Source organism: Triturus cristatus, chromosome 6 (genome assembly GCF_964204655.1).
Source record: "Triturus cristatus chromosome 6, aTriCri1.1, whole genome shotgun sequence".
In the NCBI taxonomy this organism is placed as follows: Eukaryota; Metazoa; Chordata; class Amphibia; order Caudata; family Salamandridae; genus Triturus; species Triturus cristatus.
The window spans coordinates 1,214,635,162-1,214,652,280 of NC_140589.1; the positions used below are offsets into that span (position 1 = coordinate 1,214,635,162).

Consider the following 17,119-nt stretch of genomic DNA (forward strand, 5'->3'; position numbering starts at 1 on the left):
CCCTCCATACTTTCGCAAAGCATTATTGCTTGGACTCTGAGATGAGGAGGGAGGGCCACTTTGCGCGCTCGGTCTTGCAAGACTTTCTGGTATAGGAAGGTGGACACCCTCCTCCGGGAGTGGGGACTGCTGTGGGAATCTATTCACAAGGTGAGGAATCCACTGGCAGATGTATCCATCAGAAGAACAAGTTACTTACCTTCGGTAACGCTTTTTCTGGTGGATACAGTATCTGCCTGTGGATTCCTCACTGACCCACCCGCCTCCCAGTTGTCCACCTTTGTATACCATGAAAGAGGTCTTGTTGGAATGTTTTGAGGCAGATACTGTATCCACCAGAAAAAGCGTTACCGAAGGTAAGTAACTTGTTCTTCAGGCCCACCAAAACCAGTGGGCGGCAGGATTCGCCAACACCTCCCCAACTGGCGCACCATCACTTCGGACAGGTGGGTTTTACAGATAGTCCAAAGGGGCTACTCCCTCCCATTCGAGACTACCCCTCCAGCCATGCCACCTCCGGACCACCGCATGTCAGGGGATCACTTGGCACTTCTCCAGCAAGTAGTTGCGGCCCTCTTGGCCAAGAGGGCCATCAAGCGCGTTCCGATGCCAGAAGTAGGTTGTGGTTGTTACTCCACTACTTCTTGGTTCCAAAGAAGGACCAGGGCCTGCGTCCTGTTTTAGACCTTTGAAACGTCAATCGCTTCCTCCGGAAGGAGAAGTTCAAGATGCTCACCTTAGCTCAGGTTCTGGCTGCCCTAGACCCTGGAGACTGGATGGTAGCGTTGGACTTGCAGGACGCTTATTTTCAGATCCCCGTCCCGCTGGGCCACCGGTGTTGCCTGCGGGTCACGGTAGGCCACGTGCACTGTCAGTTTACCGTGCTCCCTTTTGGCCTTACCAGCGCCCCTCGGGTGTTCACGAAAGTGATGGCGGTAGTCACAACTCATCTGCCCAGATCGTAGGTTTCAGTCTTCCCCTATCTCGACGACTGGCTGTTTAAGGCAGGCTTGCCCAGGGCAGTCTTCTCCCACCTCCAGACTACGGCCGACCTCTTGCATTTGCTGGTGGTTCAACATCTGGCGGGCTCTCTGAACGCCAGAGCAGACGAACTCAGCCGCCGGTGCATGATGGATCACGAATGGCGTCTCAACTCGGACGTGGCGCAAGGCCTCTTTCGGCAGTGGGGAGAGCCTTGGTTAGATCTATTCACCACCGAAGAGAACGTGCAATGTCAGTAGTTCTGCGCATTGGAGTTTCCAAGGCGGCGCTCGCTCGGAGACGCTTTTCGTTGCGAGTGGAGTTGCAGTCTGTTGTACGCCTTCCCGTCTATACCACTTCTGCCCAGAGTGCTGAAGAAGATCAGGCGCGACCGGGCCCAATTTATCCTGGTGGCTCCGGATTGGGCACGAAGATACTGGTATCCCGAGCTACTCAGTCTGTCAATCAATCCGCCTGCCTCTTCAGGAGAACCTTCTGTCGCAGCAGCAGGGAACGGTCCTCCACCCGAACCTGTCCAGCCTCCACCTCCATGCGTGGAGATTGAGCGGCGGCAGTTGATGCCAATTGACTTGCCTCCTGAAGTCTGTAATGTTATTCTGGCAGCCAGGCGTCCCTCCACAAAATCGGTATACGCCTGCAGGTGGAACACATTTGTGGCATGGTGCACAGCAGAGGCTGTGGATCCCCTTTCCGCCCCTCTTTCTGAGGTTCTCCTCTTTCTTCTTTCCCTGGCCCAGCAGGGCTCTGCTCTGGGCACCCTTAAGGGATATCTTTCAGCTACTTCTGTTTTCTTACGGCTTCCTGATCAGCCTTCTCTTTTCAAATCCCCTGTTGTTTCTCGATTCTTTAAGGGCATTACTCACATGTTTCCTCCTGTCCCTTTCGTAATGCCTCAGTGGGATTTGAATCTAGTATTGACCTATCTGATGTGCGCTACCTTTGAGCCACTTCATAATTGTCACCTTCGTCTGCTGACTCTTAAGACTGCTTTCCTGATTGCCATCACCTCTGCTAGAAGGGTGAGTGAGCTCCAGGCTCTCTTCTAAGCCTCCTTTCCTTTCTGTCCATCCGGACAAAGTTGTTCTCAGGACTCGTCCTTCCTTTCTCCCTAAGGTGGTAACTGCCTTTCACATCGGATAGTCTGTTACACTGCTCACCTTCTTTCCGCCTCCGCATCCCTCGAAAGAGGAAGAGAGGCTTCACCGTCTGGACCCAAAACGGGCGCTGTCCTTCTATCTGGACCGCACCAAACAGTTCCGGGTAGACGACCAACTCTTTGTTGGCTATGTGGGCGCTAAGTAGGGGCGGGCGCGGCACAAGCGAACCATCTCTCAGTGGGTCGTTTTGTGTATCAAAGCCTGTTATTCCTTAGCTAAAAAGGAACCTCATGTAGGGCTGAGGGCCCACTCCACTCGGGCCACAGTGGCGACCACTGCCCTGGGCCGGGGAGTCCCCTTGAAGGACATTTGTCAGGCAGCAACGTGAGCCTCATTGCACAAGTTAGCCAAACATTATTGCCTGGACAGCCAAGTCCGGAGAGACGGCTTCTTTGGTCGTTCCGTTCTCCAGGACTTTCTGGTGTGATCTTGGTTCGCAGACACACCACCGGGGTTGGTATTGCTGGTGTATCTATTCTAAGGTGAGGAATCTAACTAACGTGTTTCTTTCAGATGAACAAGTTACTTACCTTCGGTAACGATATATCTGTAAGAAACATTAGTTAGTTAGATTCCTCACCGCCTCACCCATCCTCCCCGTTCTGCGAACGGATATCTAGGGTTGAGGTCATCCCTTTCAGGGCCCTAGAATTTTTGGCACCAGTGTCGATCTCTTGCATGGCTCTGCATTCCTGGCACGGATAGCTATGTACAAGAACTGACAGCGAGCGAGGGCGGCGTCTAAGTACTCCGATGTCATCCTGGCCGCAGACGACGCCTAGCGACACGCAAGGGTATTGCTGACGAACAATCTTTCCGGATACAGCCTGACGCCTGGGGATATTCTAAGGTGAGGAATCTAACTTTAATGTTTCTTACAGATATATCGTTACCGAAGGTAAGTAACTTGTTCATTGGGTATCTAATCACAAGGGAAGGAATCTGCTGTTAGAAGTATTCATCAGAATAAAAGTTACCTTAAGTAATTCTCTTTCTGGTCTATACACTATCTAAATGCAGATTCCTCCTTTTAAACAACGAGACTGATGAGAGTCTCATGGTTAGTGTTATCAATGGCCCTGACCAGTTTAAGAGAATTGGGTCTGCACCTTAAAAAATACCTCCTTAACTCTCTAGCCACCAGTGCTAACTCTGGATTGTGGTGTGAGTGGAAACCAGAGTTGTGTTTTCTAAGATTCTGCTCAATTAAAAAAAAAAAAAAATCCGCTCTAAATCCCACCTATAGATGCACATTAATTGTGTCTTTTGTTCAGGAGTAGTTAGTAACTGGGTAAGTTTGGTTATCAAAATAATAAACATCAATTTATAAGAGTTTTGAGTTTGTGTGCTACTCAGTTGGTGTTGATGGTATTCAGGCCGGGTTCCTATAGAGACTGCTAAGTGATATTAATGGTCATGCTGTAATGTAGAGTAATTCAGCTTCTCTGTTTTTACAGATTGTTGACCTCTGTGGTCCATCCTGGTCCACAGTCTTCTCCAGAACTAGCAGGTTATCAGCAGGGTCCAGTAAAAGAAAATCCTTTGTTGATAGCAGCACCTAGCCCACTGGAGTCAAACTCAAGGAAATCTGGACAAATACACTTTTTGAAGGCTGCTGAATTTGGTCTCCTGGAGACCCCTCTTGTAGTTCGTGTGAGTACAATATGCCGACTACCCTTTTGACCTGTGCGTGTTTCCTCTTCTTGACAATTACATGAAATCTGCATGCTTTGGAAAGTTTTGTTAAACAAATGTACATAACTTTAATATGTTTACATATTCACCTGCTTTTTAAGAGGTATGTTCTTTTAATAGGCAAAGGATATCGATGGGCGAACATAAGTTGCCTTCGATTTGGTAAAATATGGATTACTATCAACATTGTTTACGTTGTCTCACATTGAAATGCCTTTCCCGCACCAGGGCTGTAGAAAGGGAGCATTACAGTAAGGCCAGTACTGAGTTAAACCTGTCATTCCCCACATAGTAAATCCACACTGGGCACACTTCCAAAAGGGATCCAGATTTGATGGATAAAGTTATAACTTTGGCTGTTTCAGAAATAAGCTGGCCAACATTTGTGAGTGAAGGGACTGTTTGAATTTCTGACAAGTTGAAGAGAAAGCATGTAAATAGGAATCAAATGTGTTTACTGAAAGGAGAGCGAAGCTTGGAAATTATGTAAAGTAAATATTCTGCCGTCAGCTCACAGAGCTCTCTAAAATGCACTATGGGTGATTTTTATAACTAGCCTGGCGCAGAGAGGCCTCTACAGAATTAGATATTAACCTGGGGTAGGCCTTAATGTTGGTGTACACTCATATGAAAATGTGGAAAGTCAGTGTTGTTTACTGCATTGTCTGCAGTGACACTCCATTATATACATAGGGGGAAGACTGCCTAACAGTGCGGTTTTGCTTCGCTTTGGCCTACAAAGTCCAGTGACCTATCAAAATGGGATGGAACATGCACTAAACTCAAATCTGAGAGTTCCAAGACGGTATCTGTGTAATTTATGGGTCCTTTAGAATAGTCGTATTTCTCTGGATCATCGCCGAATCAGAGTCCAGGTCTTTTGTCAACCTGCTGTGCCAAGTTAATTGCATTTCTCTTAGACAGGAACAAAGACCTCCTCCCCACACAAAGGTAACAATTAAGAGTGCCTCACGCAGCTCCTGAGAAGAAAAGGGGTGTGGATGGGTTATCTGTATAAGTTAGCTGTCGTACTGTAACAGGTGTGGACCAACTGGAGCTCACTGAACAAAGGAAGAAGCCCAGACCTTTCGAGCCAACACAGGAAGGTGGTTCATCTTGGACGTTTTGGTGGGAAAGGACCTGTCAGTGATGCCATCTGATTCCAATGCTTGATTATTTATAATACGTGCAGAGGGATTATGTTTACTGAAGTCAGTGATGAAATGAAGCTATTATGATGTGACTTTATGTGAGGAAGTGCCCTCTTTCTGCATGGTTGCCCCCCACTTTTTGCAGAATTTCTGATGTGCTTTGACTGAGTGTGCCCTGGGCTCCTGCTAATAAGGTACCCAGAGCCTATGTTCTTTCCCAAAAACTGCATTGAAGCCTAAACCCAATTGGCATCTCTGGCCACAGGTCCGCCCCTGGTAAATGGTACCACAGGTACCCAGGGCACTGTGACCAGAGAAGGCCTATAAGGCCTGCAGCACTCATTGTGCCACCCTTAGAGGTCCTGTACCATTACACTCACACACTGCCTTTGCAGGCTGCGTGTTTTGGTGCAGAACAAAGTGAAGAGTCGACATGGCACACATCCCTGTGTGCCATGCCTGCAACCCACTGCCCTGGCATAGATCAGTCACCCCTCTAGCTGGGTGCACTATAACAGTAGTGATGGTACAGGTGCATGAGCCCTGCACCCCTACAGTGTCTAAGTCCATTCTTAGACATTGTAAGTGCAGTGCTGCCATTAAGAGTATATGGTGCTGGAATTTGTCATTACGAACTCCACAGCACCATAATGGCTACACTGAAAACTGAGAAGTTTGGTATCAATCGTCTCAGCACATTAAACCCACACTGATGCCAGTGTGGGATTTAATGAAAAATGCACACAGAGAGCATCTTAGAGATGCCCCTTGAAAACTAACCTACCTATAGTGTCCAGGCTGGGTAACTGCTTTCAGCTGCCACCACCAGACATGTTTCTGGACCCCTGGGTCGAGAGCCTGCTGCTCTCTGGGGCTTGAAACAATGCACATCCTGGGATGAGGTGCCCAGCCTCCTTCCCCAGGATGGTCAGGGTTCACGAAGGGGAAGCTTCAAAGGCTTGCCACCTTTGTGAGCTTCCCCAGGCCACTTGCAGCTCCTAGCAACTGGTCCCCACTGGTTCTGACCCCCACTTTGGGTGGGAAACCCTACATGAAAAACAGGTGAGGAAGAGAGGTGTGCCCACCTCTGTCAACTCCACCCCTCAGGTGGCGGAGGCGAGCTGAAGCACAACTCTCAGCCCCGCCATTTGGAGATGGGGGGGGGGGGGGGGACTGTGCCGACCATGGACAGGCTCATGTCCCCCTCCCTCTGGAGGGTGGCATAATACCTACCTGTAACGTCCATAAATCTAGTATTTAGGGACACCCCTGAACCTTGCTTCCTCAGGCCAGAAGAAACTACAAGAAGGACCGAACAGCCTTGCAGCAGCTAACAAGAGGAAGATGTCCACTGACTTGGCCCCAGCTCTACTAGCCTTTCTCCACATCGAACCTGCTCCTGCGCATTCCCGGTGTTTCCTGCAGCTAGCAACCCTCAAAACCCCAGAGGACCTGTCTGCCTTCAACCTCAAAGACTGTATCTCCTGTGAACACCGGATTTGTTCATCTGCAACCTCTGGTTCTGGCCGGACACCATGAATCCGCCCACTCTGTACCCGCCGTCCACGGCCCGAGCTCAAGCGGGCAGACACCACGAGGAGGTCCCCCCGGCGATCCTGACCCGATATCCGGCAACTCCTGACCTGTGTGGAATTTGAAAACCTAAAGAAATTCTTTAAAACAAAAACGATTTTACTTACCTGTTTACAGGAAATGTCCCAGAGTAGTATCCAGGTATACTACTCTGTGTAAGAAAAGTAATCTAAAAAGCAACATACCTGTAATCTTACTGAAAATCCCATTCAAAGTATATTTACTGTATTTTGAAAAGCATTGCATTATCAGTAACAGCACTGTAATCAAAGTACAATTGCAATCAAAACTGTTACAATCTGTATATTTACTGCAAAGTACTTATCACTTACCTGTGCCAGGCTTGCTTGGTTCTAGGAAATAAAATAACCAAAATATTTTTTTTATACAAAAATAATTGGTCTGAAGTTCAGTCTTTGAGTGTGTGAGACCATTTGCTGAGTGAGTGTGTACAACAAATGCTTAACACTATCCTCTGTTACTGCCTTACTGCTCAACCACACTACCACAAATAGAGAGTGAGGTGCTATCTAACTTTACCTCTGCCTACCTTTGGCGTTCCACTGGACTCTGTGCTCACTATACCTCACTTTGGTATGGTATATACAGAGCCAGCTTCCTACACTCTATTATTGAAATGGGGTAACTTTGACTTAATGTAAGTGACACCCCTGTATATGGTTATGTGCTGTATGTACATTGCTGTGTGTGTGTGTGTGGGGGCCGTGGGTGCTAATGTGATTTTGGAGGTCCTGGACATTTGTGGCCCAAATGTAATATTGCCAAAGGCAGTTCCACCAACGTTATGTATTTGGTATTGATGATTACTAGCCCTCTTCACCTCCCTTGAGTAGGCCATCAACTGCTCTCCTCTGCTACCCTGAAAAATTCAAGTGCCACAGTGGTGTGTTTGGTACCCATTCGAGGGTAAATGTGGACCTATTAAATATGTAGGCCACAACTAATGTTCCATTTCCTCACAAGAAGAATGGTCAATTAAGGCTGAGGGGAGTACGATTTGGGCTTCCTGTCTTCAGTGTGGTCAAAGTAGATAATCTTAGCTTAAGCACACCCCCATAATCAAAGTGCACGCAGTCCGTTTCACTTGGGGATCAGGGACTAAGACTGTGCGGGTAGGAGGCAGATATTCCCCAGCCATGTGTGAATATTGAAGGAAAAAAATATTCTAATCCTGTTAAAGAATGTTTACCAGAAGGGAGTGCTTCTGGCAAAATTATCGTCAATGCTCTTGTTAATTTGTGATGTTGTATTTGGAACCTACTTTCATCCCCAGGCCCAGAACATTGGACCTATTCAGTTTTTTTTATAGGAACTGCAGGGCAGCGAGTGAGTCATTACGCTGTACCCTGAATTTGTACCCCAGGAATAAGCAGTCCTAACTCTTGTGTGCATGAGGAAATATGGTTGGGGTTCATGTCAGATCTTGTTGCTTTGAACCCCCCGCCCTTTCTGCGTTGGCTGTCCATATGGTCAAACACTCATGCATATTTTAGACTGTCTTACATGTGACGCAGTCAGTCTATTTCTTGGTGTAAATACATTTAATATACTGCTGATTTACTTGGGAGACTGGACCTATTCACTATTCTCTCAGCTACCAATAAGTGCGAAATTCTATGGAAAAAAAAAACAATTAAGGGAAACTATCTCCACCAATAGAGAGGGTGAGGAGTTTGTAAGACCGTTTATGGGACAGTTTCATAACTCAGACCACTGGATATAGCGAACCCTATGTATCGATTTCTAACTCTGGGATAGATCCCTTTTAGCAAGATTTCAATTGAGGGTTCAGTTTGTTGCCTGCTTATTTTTCTTTTGGGACAATCTGACTCAAATACTGTCATGATCTGTTGTGTGATAAAGTTTCTCCATAATTGATTTTGCATTTTACGTTGTCTGTTAACTTTACCAACACCTTCGCTTCATTTTATAGTGTGTACACTCAAAGAATACAATTTTACCCAATGTAAACCTGCACTTTATTTTTTATCTAAGTGACCTGTTGGCACTGATGAGTGCTGGCTTTAATAAGCCAGTCATCCAGATTTGGGAATATGTGTACAGCTTGTCTTCTGAGATATGCTGCGACCACTACAAAACATTTTGTAAACCCTCTAGGTGCAGTGGTTACCCCCAAATGGCAAAATCTTGAACTGGTAATGTTTGCCCGCTATGACATATCTTAACTATTTCTGATGAGTTGGGTGTATTATGTTTAAGTAGGTGTCTTTTAAGTCTAGTGTTGCCATAAAGTCGCCTTGTTGAAGAAGTGGAATGACATCCTGCAAGGTAATCATGTGGTAGTGTTCTTATAGGATATCTTTGTTTAAGGGCCTGAGATCTAAAATTGGCCTTAAAGACCTGTCTTTTTTGGTAAGTAGTTAGTACAGAGTGCATACCCCTGAACCTGGATGTAGAAGAGGGATGGGCTCTATAGAGCCTTAGAGGAGAAGAGCTTGAACTTCCTGTTTGAAAAATGTTGGATGCTCCTTTGACATCCTGTGAACACGAGGTGGAATGTTGGGCGGTGTGGTAATGAGCTCCAGACAATAGCAATGTTGGTTAATGGGTAATATCCACATGTTTGATGTGATGGATTTCCGTGCATGTAGGTATTTGTGAATTCTTACCCCGTCAGGTGTTGTGTGATTAGGGGGAAGGATAGGGTAGTCACTGTTTGGGAAAGGGTGTTGCTCCATGGTGGAGGCACCCTTAACTCTACCTCTGCTTTGGTTTCCTCTATAGCAGCCACAGTAGTAGCCCTTAGAGTTTGAGCCCTGAGCATCCTGCTTTTGTTGGGAGGTGGAAGCCTCAGAAGAGGTGGATTTGGAGGCTCCATGGTATACTGAACGATGAAAAAACCAATGGGTGGCAAGTGTTTGAAGTGCCCCCATGCTTTGGCCGTCTCAGTATCTTTGGGGAAAAAAATTCTAATGTGGAATCCACCTGAGGGCCAAACAGATGTTCCTCGTCAAAGGGCATGTTTAGGACAGCTTGTTGAACCTCCGTCTCAAAACCTGAGATTCGAAGCCAAGCGTGTTGCCAAAATAAAATACTAGTATTTACTCCCCTGGCTGCGGTGTCTCTAGCATCTAATGCACACCGTATGGAAGTGTTAGTAATAATTTTACCTTTAGACACGAACTGTTGACCACGGTTTTGGGTTCCTCTGTGAGATACTGATTGAGATCTTCAGCTGCGTCCCAGTGGGCGTAGTCATGGCGTGCGAGGAGTGTTTGCCAGTTGACAATACACCAATGGTTGGCAGCCTGAGATGCAACTCTTTTCCCCTCATCATCTATCCTTTTAATCTCTTGTCACCCGTGGCCTAAGAGTTGGCACGCTTGCATGCTATGGTGGTAACTAGGGAGACTGGTGGTAACTGGACTTTAATGTAAATATGGTCAGATGGTGCGGGTTTGTAATTTTTATGTAACTTAGGCGTGACATCCCTATCCCTAATTGGCTCTTTAAATATGTCCTCCGTATGCCTAAGCGTACTTTTCAACTTGGGCAGGTATTGAGCATCCCTATGTGTGATGGAAAGCGTGTCATTCTCTAAAGACTCTTTTTGGAGCTCCACATTATGAAAAGCAGCAGCCCTTGATATAACCTCCTGGTGAGAGGTAGCATCTTCAGGAGTATAGTTGTCCCAGGGGTCATCTCCCTGTGGCCCCTCCCCACCAGTGTCTGTGAGGACCCTTGTGGTGAGTCATCTAGTGGCTATCCTGGAGGAGATTTGTGGTGCAGGAGAGAGTGGAAGAGGTTTGGTGAAGGTGGTAGAGGTGGACTTTGTATGGGAGGTGGAGGGCTGGTAGCTTTTTCCATAGTCGTCCTTTTTGGAGCAACTGGCATGGCTAAAGCTTCCTCAAAAGTAAGCTTCCTTTTAGGTGATGGTGGAAAGGGAGGTGTAGTCAGTATATGTCCAGTTTGCGCCTGGATATGAATTTCTTCTGGCACATATCCAGTTTCTCCCATAACTTGTGCAGAATTGGTTCCACCTGTGTGTCTGAACAAAACTCGGAGGTCAGCTTGGACTGTTTAGACTCCGAAGCTTTCAGCTTGGAAGTAGACTGTGTGCTCAGTGCTGAGGTGGAAGATGGCAGCTGTCAGCCAGCAGTGCCAAATGTTTTTTGCTAGGTGTGAGAAAGTGCCCTCTTTCTTGCATGGTATGCCCCCACTTTTTGCTAAATTGCTGAATGTACTTTGACTGAGTGTACCCTGGACTCCTGCCAATCAGGTGCCCAGAGCCTATGTTCCTTCCTTAAAACACACAAACTCCCAATTGGCAAACCCTGGCCACATGTCAGCCCCTAGTAAATGGTACCCTAGGTACCCAGGGCCTTGTGACCAGGGAAGACCCCTAAGGGCTGCAGCACTCATTGTGCCACCCTTAGGGGCCCTGTACCCTTACACACACACACACACACACTGCATTTGCAGGCTGAGTGTCTGGGTGCAGGACAAAATGAAGAGTCGACATGGCACACATCCCTGTGTGCCATGCCCAACACCCACACTGCCAAGGCATATGTCAGTCACCCCTCTGGCTGGGTGCCTTATGCCCATGGTGTGGGCACAGGAGCAGGAGCCCTGTGCCCCTACAGTACCAAGGTCCATTCCCGGGCACTGTAAGTGCAGTGCTGCCATTTAAGAGTACATGGTGTTGAGAGCTCGTCAAACACGAGCTCCACAGCACCATAATGGCAACACTAAAAACTGGGAAGTTTGGTATCAAACTTCTCAGCACATTAAACCCACGCTGATGCCAGTGTGAGATTTAATGTACCAAGCACCCCAGAGGGCATCTTAGAGATGCCCTCCTACAACTAACCTACAATCCACGTCTGCTCTAAGGCTGCCCAGGCTGCCACACAGCAGACACGTTGCTGGACCCCTGGGTGGGAGAGCCCCTGCTCTCCCGGGCCTGCAACAATGCACATCCTGGGTGAGGTGATAGATCTCCTCCCCCAGGATGAGCAAAGGGAAGCTTCAAAGGCCTGTCGCCTCTAGGAGTTTCCCCAGGCCACTGCAACCCCCCACTCTGGCGGGAAGCTTGGCCGGAAACCCCATACAAGGACAGGGGATGTGCCAGCCTGCCCACCCCACCCCTCAGGTGGGGGAGGCGAGGTGAAGCACATCTCCGGGTTCTCGCCAACTTGAAGATGGGAGGCCCTACCCTATCAGGATTAGGCTACTGCCCCCCTCCCACAGGAGAGGGGCAGGATAGGGGGTGTAACCACCCCAGGACAAGGACCCATTGGTCCCTGGCCTTCACCTACCTGTAACGCCCCTAAATCTAGTATTTAGGGGCACCCTGAACCTTCCTTCCCCAGATTCCAGATTCCGAAACTACAAGAAGAGCGAGAAAAAAAGAAGACCTGCCCTGCAGCTGCAAAGGAGAGGGAGACACCAACTGCTTTGGCCCCAGCCCTACCGGCCTGTCGACCTCTGACTTGCTCCTGCTCCAAACCAGGCATCTCTTGTGGCCAGCAACCTCAGAAACCCCGGAGGACCTGGCTACCTTTGAACTCTGATCCCCTGGGACTCCCATGAGTAGAGGCTCTACTCAGAACCTACCTTTCACCCCTGGCAGCAGCCCGGAACCGCGATCCCAGCCCACTCTGCACCCGCCAAGCCTGGCCGGTGCCGGAGTGAACTAAACCCACGAGGACGACCCCACGGCGACTGTGACCCCGAGTCCGGCACCCAAGGACCCCCCTCGACTATCCTGAAGAAGCTTGCAGCCTCACAACAGAGTGCCACCCCAACCGCGATCAACAAGAGGGTAAGATTTCCGACATCAAAAGGCTCCCCTGCACCCGGCGCCCCACGGCCCTCTGTGTCCAATCCTGGGGTACCTACCTATCCTCCAACTACCCAACTTACCCCTCGAAGTGGTGGTGGCACCTGAAGAGTCCTCTCCTCGAGCCTGCAGTCTTTTTCCAAACCGGAGATTTCCCATAGAAATCAATTGAGCGCCCGACGGCTCAAAAGCACCCTGCACCCAGCCGCCCGAGTGGCCCTGGCAGTGAAAACTCTACTCTAACCTACTTCCCCACTTGCCCTGAGTAAGTGACCAGGAGCCCAGCTCCCACAGCCGCGTGGCTTGCCAGACAGCAGCCACCAACCAAGGCCCCCCTATCCCTCATAGGATAACATTGGGCCTAACTCTCTCTGCACCCGGCCGTCCTGAAACCGCTGAGGGTGAACTGACTCTACCTACCTGACACTGGGGGACCCCTGAGTCTATGCCCAGAACTTCAACTCTGCCAGTCGAGTACTTACCCTTTAACCGCTAACTTCATTTTCCTCATAGGGTAACATTGACTGGCTTTTTCTTGGAAATTCTTCTAAGTGTGAACTTTTCAAAACTCAAAATATTCACCAAAAATCAGCCGAGTACCAAAAACGAATTTTCTCACCTGCTCTTAGGTGAGCTCCCAGTGCTGGATCTTGGTGCCCAGCACTGACTCTGAAAAGTACCCACAACTATACTTACCTTTAACTTATTTTTCTTCCATAGGAAACCATCGACTGCTTTTCTGTGAAATTTCTTCTAAATGTTGATTTCTGCAATTTCTAAATATTCCTCAAAAATCGTATAACATCTGAAAACGTAATTACTTACCTGTTTTGGATAAATGTCCCAGTACTGAGTCTAGACACCCAGTACTGGATTACAAAAGTAACGATAACCTACTGTACCTGTAACCTACATTTCCTTCCATAGGGAATCATTGGTTGTTTGCTCTGAAATATTTTCTAAGTGCTCACTTTTGAAATAGCTAAATATTAGTTAAAAAATCATTACAGTACCAAAGTCGACTTTCAACAGCTGATTCTGAGAACTGACCCAGGACTGGATCTAGGATCCAAGCCTGGAATTACAAAAGTAATCTAAAAAGTAATCTGTTGCATATAATTTGAATTTATCATTGAGCTCAATGTATTGTGTTTAGAAATAGAGTTGCCTACTGCAACTATTTGTAACTGTTTACTAAAAAGTCTTGCATATACAAAAGTATTTTTATGAAACATCTCCTGTCGAGAAAGTATATTTTAATTCCAAGTGTTGGTTCTAAAATAAAACAAGCATATATTTTTTTTATACAACCCATTGGCCCAGAGTTCAGTTATTGAGTGTGTGGAACTATTTGCTGACTGAGTGTGTACAACAAATGCTTTACACGTCCTCTGATACTGCCTTATTGCTCGACCAGGCTACCACTTTGGAGAGTAAGGTTTTATCTAACTTTAACCTCTGTTAAACACTTGGGGTCTGTGGACTTAATAGGTACACCCTGTACCTATTAAGGAACAGTATATACAGAGCCACTTTCTCACACTAGGATTATGCTGCTGGACAGGAGCAGGGCGAGGTGTACTCAGTTTGTTGAGCCTTATTAATGTCCTTCACGCAAGTCCTCTTCCAGCTCGCGGGCCAAACTTTAATCGACAGAGAAGACCCCCTTCGATAGATGGCTGCTCCTGTGCATACTCCTCGCCAAAGATGGCAGGAGTGTCGTAGGTGGCTCTGTAAGACATCTCGTGGTTGCAAGCTCTCTGATCCCGAAGAGTCTTTTTTGGAGCGGGAGGAATTGCAGGCATTGCAGACCGCTTCGTTGTGCTCTGGGACAAGAACAAGTTGCACACACAGTACTGGTCTGTGTGAGGGTACTTCACATGGCAACACAGACAGAACTTAAAGGGCATGCTTTCCATTACCAGGGAAGCATTTTCGGGAAGACTGGCAACCAGGGCGCAGATAAGCCCGCAAAGGAGCTTTGATCTAATGTAATCGAACCCTCAGAGTGTTTTTTGTTTTTTTTTGTAGATCTCTGCTGTGGCGGCTTCAATTTCTTGTTTTATTTCAAGCAAATTTTATTGAGCAAATTTTTCATAAACAAATGAACAGAGACAAAAGGACAATCAGAGGATACAAGGGTACAATTTAAGGTATACATATCTGAAAGAGACACGTTAGTGATAGAGTCCTTACCTTAGAATATCCCAAGGCGTCAGACTGGATCCAGAAAGTTTATTCATCAGCAGTACCTCTGCGTGTCATTAGGCGGCGTCGTATGGCTCCGCATACGTCGCTGGCCTCGTAGTCGCCGAGATGAAGCCGCTGGAGCTACTTGGACGCGCCCATGCGCGCGGACGTCAGTTCGTTCTCTTTCCACGCCAGCAAGTGCAGATCCGGAGAGAGCGGTACCCCCAGTCAATTTTTGACTGAGTTTTTGGGACTTTTTGTCTCTGTTTTCAAGTATATATCACTCTATAGGTGCATAGGGATGCCCGGTTTTAAGTCCTGTGCGGCCTGTCCCCACACGATGTTGGTGACTGACCCGCACCGTGAGTGTCTCTACTGCCTGGGGCACGTCCACGACTCCAAATCATGCCCCCACTGCCAGGCCATGGCTCTGAAAACTTTGCGGGAGCGGTCCCAAAAGTGGCTGGAGGCCCGGGAGTTGGCTCTGCGTCGTTCAAGGTCCCCGTCCCGTGGGAGGTCGAGGGACCGGCCGCTGAGCCATCACCATCATTCGAAGTCTTCGCACTCGGAGTCAGGTAAGGCGAAGCACAAGAAGGCGAAGAAGCGTAGTCTCTCTTCGCCTTCCCCAAGCTGGTCGCACGACACGGCTAAGGGTGCAGGTGGCGCTGCCCCTGCGGCAGAGCCTACGCAGTTGCCGATGGCCTACCCACCCTTTCCGGGTCCATCGGCGACTCCGTCCCAGCTGCAGGAGTTCCTGTCAGCCATGTCTTCGGACCGTCCAGCCCTGCCGGTGCGCCTTCGGGCCTGACTGGGCCGGCTGTGGGTCCTCGTTTTTCGACGTCCCCGGCCCCGACGTCGTCGACAACGCCGGCCTCGGCGCCGAGGGATCCCCATGGATCCAGGCCTGGATCCCCGTACATGCCGGTTGGCCCTGTACGACCTCCTCCACCACCACCACTGCCGCCCGCGGTCCCGGCCGACGCCGTTCCCGGTTTCCTCCCCTGTGTGGAGCCGGTGCCGGAAGGGTGTCTACCGACGCTGATTCCGATGCCGTTTGGGAACATCTATCCCTATATCCACCGACGTCCATATGTTCCACCTGCTCAGCAGGCTGTGGAGGACGGGGAGGACTGGGAGGGGTCTGAGTACCCTCTGGCAGCTCAATGCGAGTCAGACCCGGACTGGGATGAGGATCCGGGGGATGCAGTTGACCAGAATTATGCTCCGAAACCTGGCACACTGTCTCCTACCGTGGCTACGGAGGGGGGTGTTTCATATTCTATGGTGTTGCATAGGGCAGCCGAGGCTCTCCACCTCGAGCTCCCTACTGTGGCCCTCAGGACTAACCTCCTGACAGAGGTGCTTCGGCCAGCTTCTGCTTCTACGGAGCCGCTGCTGCCCTTTAAAGATGCACTCTTGGACGTTCTTTTGGGCACCTGGTCCAGGCCCAACACAGGGTCTCCTGTGGACAAGAATGTGGCCCAGGTGACCCTGTTTTCCTCTCCCAAAACCCGAGAGCTTGGTTGTCCAAGCCTCTGCTTCACCAAGCGCATTCACTTCCGTGCCTCTGGACAGGGAATCCAAGAAACTGGAGCTGTATAAAAAGAAGATTTTTTCTTCCGCCAGTTCAGGCCTGTGGTCTGTGAACACCGCATGTCTCTTGGGCTGTTACTCTCATTCTGTGTGGGATACCGTTGTGCAAGTGCTACCAGTGTCTGGTGGAGGCTCGGGCGATACTTTCCCAAGCTATTGCTGAGGGGAGAGACCCAGCCAAGTTCACCATCCGGTGTGGTCTTGACACTGCTGTCTCACTGGGCAGAGCGATTTCAACGACAGTGGCGCTACGCCGTCACGCCTGGCTGAGGACGACTGGCTTTTCTGGGGATGTCCAGAACACGTTGATGGACATGCCCTTTGATGGCACTCGCCTGTTCGGTGATAAAGCAGATTGCGTGTTGCAACGTTTTAAGGACTCACGGGCTACGGTCCTTTTGGTTACACACACTCCTTCCGCTTCTTGCTCCTTTCGTGGCCAAGGAAGGGGTGCCCAAGCACACTTGTTTCAAAGCCACAGGCCTGCGCAGCAACAGTCTCAATGCAGCCGCAGACGTAAGTCTCGTAGAGGCGGGTCACGGGGCCAGCGTGTAGGTCAGTCCACCAGTCCACCACCCCCCCCCCCCTGCTGCCCCTGCCTCCAAACCTTCGTAGTCCGGTGTTCAAGGCTCACCATACACCAGTGGGTGGCAGGATGCCCCTTCACCTCCACCACTGGTGCACCATCACATCGGACAAGTGTTTTCTGCAAATTGTCCGAAGGGGTTACTCCCTTCCCTTCGAGACGACCCCCCCCTCCCAGCCATGCCACCTCAGGATCACCGCATGTTGGGGGATCACTTGGCACTTCTCCAGCAGGAAGTTACGGCCCTCTTGGCCAAGGGGGCCATCGAGCGCGTTCCGACGCCAGAAGTAGGTCGTGGTTGTACTCCCACTACTTCTTGGTTCCA

At 49.2% G+C, this 17,119-nt stretch overlaps 1 protein-coding gene across 1 annotated transcript in view; it reads left to right on the plus strand.

Annotated features, from left to right (window-relative positions):
- Window positions 1-17,119, plus strand: part of AHCTF1 (AT-hook containing transcription factor 1) — a 1,022,752-nt gene that overhangs the window by 440,612 nt on the left and 565,021 nt on the right. The window contains exon 27 of the mRNA XM_085612122.1: window positions 3,617-3,812. Within this exon, the coding sequence (XP_085468248.1) occupies window positions 3,617-3,812 (196 nt within the window). The remainder of the gene's footprint in view (window positions 1-3,616; window positions 3,813-17,119) is intronic.